Source organism: Melitaea cinxia, chromosome Z, assembly GCF_905220565.1.
Source record: "Melitaea cinxia chromosome Z, ilMelCinx1.1, whole genome shotgun sequence".
Lineage (NCBI taxonomy): Eukaryota > Metazoa > Arthropoda > Insecta > Lepidoptera > Nymphalidae > Melitaea > Melitaea cinxia.
In genome coordinates, this window is record NC_059424.1 from 7770563 (window position 1) to 7783267 (window position 12705).

Below are 12705 nucleotides of genomic sequence, written 5' to 3' on the forward strand. Positions count from 1 at the left end.
TTATATTTAGTATATTTACAAAGTCAAAACACTATAAATTTTTAGATACCTAAATAAGTCTTAGTGATAATATCTTATATAAGAAGAAAGAAGAAGAAATATACTTTATTGTGCATATTACATAACATACATCTTTAAAAATAAAATTTGCAAAACAATACTATGCACAAAGGCGGTCTCATCGCTAGGTAAGCGATTTCTTCCAGACAACCTTGGGGTAGAGGAGATTTTAAAATAAAAAGAGTAGGTTTATCAAAAGGCAAAACAGAAAATTAAAAACAAACTAGATCCTACATTCTAATAATAATACAATAATATATATATACATATATATATATATATATATATATATATATATATATATATATATATATATATATATATATATATAGTATATATTATAAACATATAAAGAATTAAATACACAAATAAATACATACCCATTACATTATGCTTTATCGTAAAATATATACACAAATAAATACATATCTATTACATTAATTATGAAGTAGATAATAGTTAATCATAAATATAATATTGAATAATTATCGACAGCACATTTACGAATAACTACGAGTAAACTTACTAACACAGACCAGCTTTTCACTAACAATTTAGGTAAAAATCTTTTAGTAGCTTCTTAAATGATGTAAGAGTTATTATTAATAATTAACTTATTAATAAATTTATTCCTTAAATATTTACAAATAATTGAAATGACAAAACTGTTGGTGGTACCCCTTTTACCTTAAAACATTTTACTAAACCTTTATAAGGACAATGTATTAAAATACACAATTATTCTTAAATTATATATAATAGTCGTACGAGAAAGTTTAGGACAGTATTCGTTTAAACATTATGAAATACGAATAATATGCAGACACTTACTTAAGATCACAATTCTTTTTGGTCGTGATTTCTATCACATTTTTTTATTATGTTCAAGAATGAGATAATGAGTAACTTGATTAAAAAGATCTTAATCTAACATCTATACATTTTAGTTCTTATTTTTAATTGTTATACATTCATTAAAATTTTTGAGTACTATTATTGTTTAGGGAATCAGATGTTCGTAACATCAATGAAATACTCTTAGCAGTTGTATTTACATTTTTTTTAAAGCTTTTTTGAAGGGCTTTCGAAAAGGCTTAAAAAATCCGTCCGCTAGCCTTCTTTTCTTCTTAGTCTGTCGAGCAGATCCCTTTGTATTAAAAGTAGTTTTGAGCTCGATCTACAAATATTATCACACTTTATTGATTTAATGAAGAATTTATAATTTTATTAAAGATAAAAGTGATCTCTACTTTCATTTCGATAGCTATTTATTTTTTAATTATAAATCAAAAAAGGTTTTACGTTTTATGTTCGGCGGTTCTATGTGAAGTCGATAAAATCTATAATAAAAAAAAGGAATGGAAAAAATATTTTTGTTCTTTTAAATAAATAAGAAAAAAAAATAGATTAATGAAACTGGCTCCAGAAAACAGACTATTTCCCCCAAACGATTATGACAACTTGGTCAAATTAATAATTTCATATCTAGAATATTAAATATAATTTGCGAAAACGGAAGATATCACATCACAGCTTTAATTTTCATTCAACTTCGTTGCTGGGTGTCGTAATATTATGTTTTAGATATAAACAGGCTTATTGACGCCCGAATATCTTTATGTGTCGGACTAGAAAAATATAACCTTAGTAGATTTTACCTATTGAAAAATAATATTTTCTTACCTCACTTAGTACAGCACAATAAAAACTGTTTTTGACAACACGAAGTCGTATAGCCAACAGCGGGCCCTCACTGTAGTCCAGTCTACCATCAGCCAGTCCAAACTCATCAAATCGATCGACGGTGGTGAACTTTTTATCTCTCTCCGTATAAATTTCCACTACAGTATCGAAAAATTTATCAGTCTTGTGCTGTACGTTACCACTTCTAAAAGTGTAGCTGTATAAAAAAAAAAACGAATAAATGATAAATGTTATGAATGTGCAAAGCGTTGTTTCATTTATGCCAAGTGCTCTTTTCTTAGATTCTTAGCGTAACATATTATGGTTCCACTGTAAAATCAGTATCCCTTTTAATTAGATATCTAAGAAATTTAAAAACTAAAGATTATTAGTTAATTATCTAGTTCTTAATCCGCAATACCAGATTATAACTGTAATCAGGTACCAAAGGTATCACAGATTCTGCATTTAACTAAACTGAAAGAGACTCTCCGATATTTTCAGATACATTGAACTCCAAAATTTAAGTGTTTTATATTCTTCCACCCTCGTTCCTGTATGGTAAATAAACCTATACCCCGTATCGTTTACAGGCTGAGTTAGTTCAGTAACATTCGTGTATTCGAATTATTACGAGTATTAGTCATTCACTTAATTCCTTACCTTGAAATGTTTGTTGGTTCGGAAAACCAGAACTCGATGACCTCACCCTTTTTAGGAGTAAGGCCCCAAAAGAACGTTTTACCTTCATACGCACTTTTAACAGTATGATCGGGTTTTTCCTTAATTGTTACGCGGACAAATTTTATCGGTGGATTTTTATGAGGATAGTACAACGGTAGAGTTCCAAAGCGAGGATCCTGAAATGTTTTAAAATATAAAACATGTAAAGCGAATATAGCCTTTATTTTTTTAATTTAAATTTCCTTAGTGAGCTGATATTATTTCTACGGATATAGAATGTTGCAACCATATTTACCTTCACTTTTTGTATTTTTCCTTTAAGGGAAGAATATAAACCAATATGCTGGAACAATGACGATTTGTATTTGGGTCAGATTAGCATTTTATTTCTCCCGCAAACGTTCTAAAAATACGTTTAATGTTTAGCAATGAATTATTATTATAGCGTTAGTATATCATTGGTAATTATTTAAAATTAATTGGTAATCTATCATACTAAGAAAGAAATAGGTGAATGTATCGTTAGACATTTATATAAACATTTTAAAATATAATATATAGCGGGGAGCAGTGCCTACTGCCATCAGTGTACAGCACTTCGCAAATACTGTACGCGCAGTGTGGTTTTCGCTTCGTAACAGAATATTCTAAGAGCTTTTATTACACCTATTTTTTTAATTTATATATGTATATATATATGTGGATCGACAAATATATATATATATATATATATATATTTGTCGATCCACAACGTATATATTATAAATTATATCTCATCATTATCATCACCATCATCACTTCAGCCTCTCGTAATCAAATGCTGGACATAGGCCTCCAACAATAGGTTCACGCCAAAAATGGCGTGAACTCATGTGTGTTGCCCATAGTCACCAAGCTGGGCAGGCGGTTGGTGACCGCAGGGCTAGGTAATAATATCAATTAATAATCAATTGTTTTGTAATATTGTGTTCTGTATGGCTATATTGTGCCATATCCCTAATTATATTCTATTGCACATTTGATAACACCAAAATCATTGCCACATCTTGATTCGTGATGCAGAAAAAAAAACTCTTAACTAAATGTACTTTAAGTCTAATTAAGTAATGTAATGTGATGCAATTTCATTGACTTTGCGCCTGACCCTCCTGCTACTTCACTTAGCACAAGAAGACAACACTATTTACGAGCTGTATTATTCGGGTGTGATGTTCTGTAAGGTTGAGGCTAGCAATGTTCTATTGAACCGAAATGTGTACTCACCGAGGATTTGTCAATAGTGCAAACTCGATCTGCGAGGTAGCTCTCCATCAGCCAATCGATCGGCATGTTTTGATAAAAAAGTTGAACATATACAATGAAATTTATTAAATCAGACGATTTAAACAGCTTTCCGATTCCACCCACATGGCAGAATTCCAAAATAAACCAATCAGGTGTCGATACTGACATTGCGCTTACAAACTGCTTAATTTCCTGTAAAATAGTTGGTATTTTATTCTTTAAAATTGATTATCAATGCACAAAACGTTCGAATATTAAGCATGAGTTTTTAGACCCCATTATAATTATAAACATATATAATTTAAAAACATTAAAGTTAATACTACACATAAAAAATTAAACTGAGATTTGTTTTGTGTTTTGGAAAGGCATCACAGTACGTCCACAACAATTCAATGTCTCCCTTTTTACAACAGATGAAAATCATAACAAAAACATTCTTTGTGAATTATTTTTCCATTTCAATACTTCTTTTATTCTCGCCTTCGTCATAGAAAAAAAGTACTTAAAATATTAAATTTGTCCTTCGCATAGCTCAATTCGCAATATGTATAGTTTGATTAATAATTATATTTTCTTAAAAAAATTAAAAAAAAAATTGGATCCCAATTTTTTTATATTTACATTAATTAATTTACAATAAAATATTAATATACGTTCGGTAAAATTATATTTTGATACTGATATTTATAGTTGAAAAGCTTTCACAAATAAAAAATAATATAAGTTTCTATATTATAACGTTACACGAGTTCAAAAGCTCCCCTTTAAAAGAAAAACGAGACACTTTTAACTCACCTGCATATAATTTTTTTGAGCAATTACATCGTCCTCTAGCATTAGATAATAAGTTCCTCGTGTTTGTGCATAAGCCATCAAGTAAATTGTATCCAAGTTTTGTTTAGAGCGCCATTTAACACGCTTCAACGAATCGCCGAGAGTTAGAGGTAAATTATCAAATTCCGGGTAATAGGCTTGAGATGGTGATATCACTTCTATCATTCCGTTTTGCACTTCTTTATGAAACCTGTATGGTGAAAGTTACACTTGTATTGTTGTTACAAAACTAATTACAATGCATAAAGATATTTGCAACTGTAAGAAGCAAATTACTGATCTTATTCGCGTACAAGCTCTTTTTTATTTGAAGGATCGATATAATATTATCACTTCATCATCATCATCACTTCAGCCTACCGCAGTTCACTACTGGACATAGGCCTCCACAAATAGTTGCCCATAGTCACAACACTTGGCAGGCGAGTTGGTGACCGCAGGGCTGGCTTTGTCGCACCGAAGACACTGCTGCCCATCTTCGGCCCGTGTATTCAAAGCCAGCAGTTGGATGGTTATCCCGCCATCGGTAAGCATTTTAAGTTCTAAGGTGGTAGTGGAACTGTGTTATCCCTTTGTCACCTCTCACGATACCCACGGGAAGAGAGGGGCTAGCTATATTCTTTACCGCCGTAACCACACAGCAGTATAGTATATATGATATTTTAGTTTATAATAGATACTAATTGTAGATATCCGTGTGAGCAATAAAAACCTTAAAATATACTAACAATGACTAAACTACTTAATTACAAATAAATTGAATATTATATTATGTGATTAAACTACTGGGTGTATTTTATTGATTTTGATTTTATTGATTTTGTAATAATAATTGAAAATGAATGAGATTTATCCTTTGCTTTAGGTTTCCAGTCTTATGATTATCTTCTTCTATCATTATTAATCTTGTTTAAAAACTTCTTATTTATGTAGTATGAAGTTATGTGTGTATGTATATGTATGTATATGTGTATGTATGTATTGTTAGTGTTGCTTGTTTATTTTATTTGTTTAGTGTAAAATAAATAAATAAATAAGATTTTTTTGTATGTGGGCTTGGAATGTCATTACAAATACGATATCCAATTTATCGTTGTATTATAATCCCCACCCTGTATAATAACGTCACAAATTTTGGACCTAATGCAGTGTCAGTAAGAGTAGCACAAAATTGGTTTAAGCGTTTTCAGTCAGGAAATTTGAAGTTAAAATTTCATTTTGTTCTAGTCGCCCAGTTACGGATAAAAGTAACGACATTGTAAAAGTGGAGCTATATCAACATTTTAGTATTTACGATATAGCTGAAGATCTGAGAATTCAAAAGATGATCTATTTTTAATTATACTCATCTGTATTTCAATTTGTAGATATAATATTTTAATAATACTAGTGTTACATTTTTTGTTGTGCATGTTGTGACAACTTAAAATGCTGCACATTTAAGCTTAATTGTAGTACCTATAGTTTTTATGTGAAAATTGTAATGTAGCAACTACTGTTTGTCCAAATGAAATAAATAAATAAATAAAAAATTGACCATAAGCATTAAAAAAGGGTTGGCTATACAAAAACTTTGATATACGGGTGCCACATGAAATCACCGAAAGAAATCTAATGGACCGTGTACTTATTTGCAATTTTCTGTTAAGAGTAATGATATCGAACCATTTTTCGAAAGATTGATCACTGATGACAAATAAATGGATAACCTACAATAAGAATGTACGAAAGAGACCGTAGTTAAAGGCCGGTCAAGCTGCCCAGACTATCAAACACGAGTCGATACAAAATATAGTAATTTGAGAGTATGGTGGGATTGAAAGGGCATCATTCACTATGAGCTTTTACTGCCGCGACCACTGAAACCATCGATTCAGATTTTTACTGTCGACAGCGGAGATTTAAGCAAGAAATTGAGGATAATCGGGCAGAATTGATCAACAGCAGCTTTCAAGTCCCAAAATTTCTATGTATACATTATAATTATTGTAAATAAATTTTGTAATAACCTTGAATTTCTATAGGAAATCCGAAAACAATTTTCTCCGACCTAACAATATTAGTTTATATGAGTAAAACCAAGCAATACTTTACAGTAAGGCTATTTGTTGCGACTATTGTGATTAGTTAGATGAACATGCAGTATTGGCAAATTTAAATATACATATCTACAATTGGACGCAGTATTTGTTAAAATGAAATCCATGCTACCCTCTGACTAAAAGGAGAATTTAAGCTTAAAAAAAAATTATATTATTAGATTAATAGCAAGACAACTAAGTTTCATATAACATACATAATCGTATGGTATGAGTAGATTGTATAATAGAACAAACAACTCATAGAACCAACTGCAGGTAACTTAAACCACACTAACTGGCAGAAAAAAAGGAATTCAGTGAAAATTGTTTAGAGTTCTAATTACATGTTCGTGCTCAATTTCATCCAGATCCGTTCAGAAGTATTTTATATCGTAACGTTTGATTCAAATTTCGATTGTATTTAGTATTTGTTCAATAATTTTAAATTATTAAATCGAACCTTTCATTTGTAACTACAATAAGTGAATTTTGTATGTATCGTGTTTGTTCAGGAGGTTCACAGATTTCTGCATTTTAAACCATAAGGTTAATAAATAAAAAGTTGCAATTTTTGCATCATGATATTTTTATTGATTATTTTAATGCACATTTTTTTGGGAGTAATTTTACAGTATTGACGCTAATATTTTTTTTTACAGATCTTAAAATTACTGTAATAGGTGTTAATATTAATGTAATTGTACTTCGTTATAGACAGTCTCGATGTTGCTTTTGTAGAAAACTTTTCTTAGCGATCATTAACCTTGCCAAAATTTTTGTTTACACCGGTTTTATATTTTGTGTGACTTATAGACTAATTTTCTGCAAGACGATCGAAAAGTTGGCGAACTCGGGAGCACCGTCGCGACAGTTCGAATTAAATTTGGGGTCATTGCCCTAGTCTTCAGAGTCCAAGTAATTCAACTGCATAAGATTTAGATTTAAAAACTCTTTATACTTCTATATCTGTATTATTCATTGATATAGTGTAGAGAGAAAAAAATAGATTTTTGTTGATTTATAATTTATAAACTTTATCAGACTAAACTGACTAACTGACTGAAACTACATCATCACTATTAATAAAAATCGATAGTGACTATATTGTAACCGGCGAAAACATATCAGATAAATTCGTGTAACCACACTCGAGAATCGCGGAAGGAACTCCTATAGCTATTATTTCGATTCTCCGTAATACGTGAAATTTATACTAATACTATCTGACCCCGCAAACATTGTTTTGCCATATATATTATTAACACCCTTAATCCCAGTGGCGTGCATAAAGTTTTTAGACAGGGTAGGTAGTCAAAAAAAATATGAACAGCCACACCTACTTTCTCGCATTTTTTTCCTAATTTATTTCAATTATGTTGGGAATAGAGGCTTTTAGATAATTTCAAGAACAGACAAGTAAATTATTGGACACGTAAAGTGCATTTATAATTATAATAATGCAGGCATACAAATACACGTACAGCAACCAACTGATACTTATCAAACAAATCTGGAAACTGGATACACATAGTGGCCTCATAAGGCCGGCACTCTGATAATTTCGTTTGTGTCAAACAAAGGAAATCATTGATAACACTATTAATTAGTTACGAAATTGTATGCTTAATGAAAGTACTTGTTTATTTATAACTTATAACGTCATTGTTATTTATATGTTAAATCGATACGCCTAAAGAATTTTTAATTTATCCGTAAAATCGAACGTGTTGAATTTGGATGCACTACTTTCATCAAACACACATCTCCGTTACATATTTCACAAGTAAACTTATTCATCAATAATATATTAATATTTTCACTACTAACAAAAACGCACAAACGAAAAATTCAAAGCGAATTACTACTACGAAATTACTCTGTGGAATGTTGCGATTATACGACCGTGTCAAAAATCATAATTATTGGTAAAAACAGTATCAAATTCAAGACAATTTGATTTGACAGGTTATTCTTAGGCTGTGCCTACTCTCATTGTTAAACCGATCAATGTTAAAAACACAATACTTTGTTCGTATTCCATATGACGGGCGACATTATAAAATTCTAGGATTATTTAATGTCCTACTGTCATTACTAACATTTTGTTAGCGATTGTAGGCAGAAGTTTCATAAAAGGCCCGTCGTCGATTCGCACGAAGCGCTGATATCGCATATATGACGGTGGGTTTTTTTGTTGAAGCAGGTTTAAATTGAATTACGGTTTATGTCTTTTTCAAAAATATGTAATGTTAACATAAGAAGGTAGGCAGTGCCCTTCTGCCTATATGGAATGCACGCTACGGCTTAATCCCCCCCCCCTCACCTTATAAATTAGGGGTATAAAAATAGATGTTGGCCAATTCTCAAACCTACCCGATATGCACACAAAAGTTTCATAAAAAACGGTCCAGTCGTTTCGGAGAAGTATTTTACCTAGCTAACATTGTGACACGAGAATTTATATATAAGATTATAAAGCTTACACCCTAAACTTATTCCTTCAACGAGTTGGTATTAGCTCGTTGAAGGAATGTGCTTACTGAAGCGAATATCGTCGCTGTAAACAACAGAAACAGTGTAAGAAGATCCAAATTTATCTATTCATCTTCGGGCGCAGGTTTCCCATCAACTATGATGATACTATGAGTTGTATACCTATATAATTATTGTATTTATATATTTATGTGTATATCCTGTTAAAGTGAAATCCTGTTGAAATGTAAATATACTGATGTTTGAAATAAAAAAAATACAGGATTATTTTTTTTTTTTTTTTTTTTTTAATTTTAAGCTTTAACGTTCTAAAACTCATTTCTCGTAAAACAAATAAAGTTAGAACAAAATTTATTTAAATATCGTCATTTTCCTACTCAGTTCCCGTTTCATATATTGGTTGTAATAACACATTCATTACTTTTACTAATTTTTGTCACCTGTCATCTCATAATTCCACCTTTCCCAGGTTATTTATCTTTTCCTAAACGAATCCATATATGTCATAGCAGTATGTTCGAATTTTTTCTATTCGATTATATTACGCTAAACTTCTGTATCTCTTTCGAAACTTATTTGCATTCACTTTTATTCATAATAACTCGTCAAAACGATCTATAGATACATTTTTATTTTAGGTTGCCTTTTGGGTTCTTTTTATCCATCCTAATAATTCTGCTTCTTATATATTGGTCTGAATAGCTATCGTTATGGTCAATAAGCAAAATTATTGATTAACCTGACGATTGTTATTAAAATATTTCCTTAAAAATGAATATTTTCTGGGTTTCAAAAAGCTACCTTTCCATTTTATCTTTCACTTTTACACACCAGATTGACTTTCATCGATTAACAGTTTTTCTATTCTTCATACTCTGCCAAGCTATTTTAATTATGTCTGATCTCAGCTAATTATCCGGTTGTTATATTGTACACCTGATAGTGATCGTTATTCATAGTAGGGAATATATCCGCCAGCCCGCATTGGAGCAGCGTGGTATCCACCACGCTCTCCATCTTAAGCTCTGATCCTTCTCCTAAATGGGCAAAGAGTCCTATACTCAGTAGTGGGATATTACAGGCTGAAACGATTTGAGCTAATACCATTAATTTTTTTGGTAAGACATTAATCCAGGTTTCCCGCATCCATCAACCCTTTAATCGTTTTTTTTTTTACTTCTTTATCGTTCAAGACGTTTGTTTGTTATATTAAACATGATTACGCAAAAATAACTCTAACATTTTTGTGATTTTTATTCTTGCTAATCTGTAGAAATTTTTGGGTCATTCAAAATTTTCTCGATTTAATGATAGTGTTTAGTGAGTACCTGCATGCAGTCTTGCGATAATAACACTTCTTCTGAATTATTTTTATATCTAATCATTAGTTTTGAAAAGCAAAACTGACTAAACTAGAGCTCAACTGAGACTCAAAAACTAATATCTAACAAAAGGTAGCGCTATTTTGTTAGTTTCTTTAACTTAGATAAATTTACAAACCAAGTCATATAATGTTACGTATATCAAATCCGAATGTTTCTGAATAGGGTTGTTGCTAACTGTTTCTGGTAGGATTTGTTTCTCATTTTCAGAGTTAATTTTTTTGATACATAAAAAAACGCTGAACTACCCCACATGAAATTTAATTCTCAATTAATCAGTTTCATAATATTAATATACTATAATGCATGTGTATCTAGCGTTGTTTATGATACCTTTTATTTTTATGTCTACAGAAATGTTTATAATTGAGATCCTAGAATCAATATTATAAGTTTTACAACAACTACTCACTTTTATAACTAACAAGAAGCTGTCGGGTCTATAACTCTTAGTAGAACTTAGTTCTTTCTATTGATGTTAAGTAGACAAGTTCCGCAGTAGTTTTAATAAAGTTCCTATACAAACACTGACGTTTCTAGGGTCTACTTATTATATATTGAAAACCTTTATAAACTTTATAGAGAAGTAAAAATCGCAATATACAAATACTTACTCAGTCTCGATTTCCTTTGCCACGTTCAGAACGTATTCTAAATCAGTTTCTCCGGCTAAAATAATTATGAGCGTGTCGTTTTTATCCTTTTCATTTAGTTGGTCGATCAAATGCTACAAATAAGTTTAAAAGAACATAATTAACCTGCTCTAGGATAAAGAGTAAATACAATTTCAAATAAAATAAAAAAATGTTCGAAAAAGTCGACTTTTGCTATTTTTCGTCTTCGCTCGGGGCTGTGCTAGTCGAAATCCACGCAATTCTATTTTAGTACCTCTAATAATAATACGAGATACAAGTAGCAATTTTCAATTTATAAAAAATTCATCTTGAATTTCAATTGTGTCTCTTGCGCTTAAATACATTCAGGAAAACTCATTTTATAAAATTATGTTTCTAAATTTTAACATGACTTTAATGGAAAACTCAATATGACATGAATTGTGTTTATTCTCAAACAAATGAAAGCCGACTTAAATTAACATCGACGAGTAGGTATCTAGTTAAAATACACTTTATTAGAAACAACGACTTTTTGAAGTCGATTATAACAAACATTAACAATTTTAGCCTTATTGCATTGTGACATGTTGTATTCGTCTAACTCTATACAATATGTCGTATGTATAATGTACATATTATTAAACAGAACTTCGTGTGATTTAACAATAGGTCAATTACGTTTTTTGAAATTGAACTCAACATATACATATATGAATGTTGAACTTTCGCGATTTGATACCTCGATTTACGTATTTAATGTCTAAATGTATAATTTTTACTACGTGTCTTAGAAAATATTCATATATATATTTTTTATTGCCTTTGCTAAGCACTACAAAGTTATAAGAACGTATTGTACCAAATATTAGTTTATTGCATTAAAATATTAATGTTAAAATGAATTTATTTTCTAACATTATTAAAACAAAACTAATATATTACATTCTAACTGCCGTTACCTGGTGCTGCTGTGTATATTTACTTGTAATGTAAATAACTATTCAATAAATGAGATAATGACAAAAACTATCTACATATAAAGTTTCTAAAAAGTAGTAATTTATATATACAAAAGAAAACTATGTTACATAACAATACTAATTTAGTACTTACCATTAAAGTTACCAAGAGATAACTTTCTTTATCTCTTTTCACTGTCGGTATTCCTATAACGATGTCAAAATAATGGCGATGTGACCTCAAGTGATAGGCTGGACGTAAGCTGTGAGGATCATTCATCAGATGTGGTAGCAGCTTGAAGATGAAAGAATTTTCCATAGTCGTTAAGGTCTTCGTTTGAACGCCGGTACTCGCTTTCATACCTGTGTACAAAATTATTAAAAATCTATAATTTTTTATCATTAAAACCAAAAGGCTTCATTTTAAATATGCACATTCGAATGGCAGGCAATTGATAAATGTTCAACAACTAAAAGTCAATTGTGCATGTGATCTATAGTACATTCATAATAATTAAAAATTTCGCATCAATTTTTAATATCAATAAATTGTTTAATTTATTTGCCTTTGTTTAAATGCGCTGCTGGTAAAAATATAAAAATAATAAACACATGTCAAATTGTC

The 12705-nt window shown here is 30.3% G+C and overlaps 1 protein-coding gene across 1 annotated transcript in view; it reads right to left on the reverse strand.

The window, feature by feature from the left end:
* Positions 1–798: 798 nt before the first annotated feature.
* The window catches only part of LOC123669005 (alpha-1,3-mannosyl-glycoprotein 4-beta-N-acetylglucosaminyltransferase A-like), a 48190-nt gene continuing 36283 nt past the window's right edge, over positions 799–12705 (reverse strand). Inside the window, 8 exon segments of the mRNA XM_045602682.1 lie at positions 799–1237; positions 1744–1960; positions 2407–2603; positions 2723–2830; positions 3691–3903; positions 4510–4738; positions 11119–11231; positions 12235–12443. Coding sequence (XP_045458638.1) covers positions 1112–1237; positions 1744–1960; positions 2407–2603; positions 2723–2830; positions 3691–3903; positions 4510–4738; positions 11119–11231; positions 12235–12443 — 1412 coding nt within the window. The 3' untranslated portion in view covers positions 799–1111.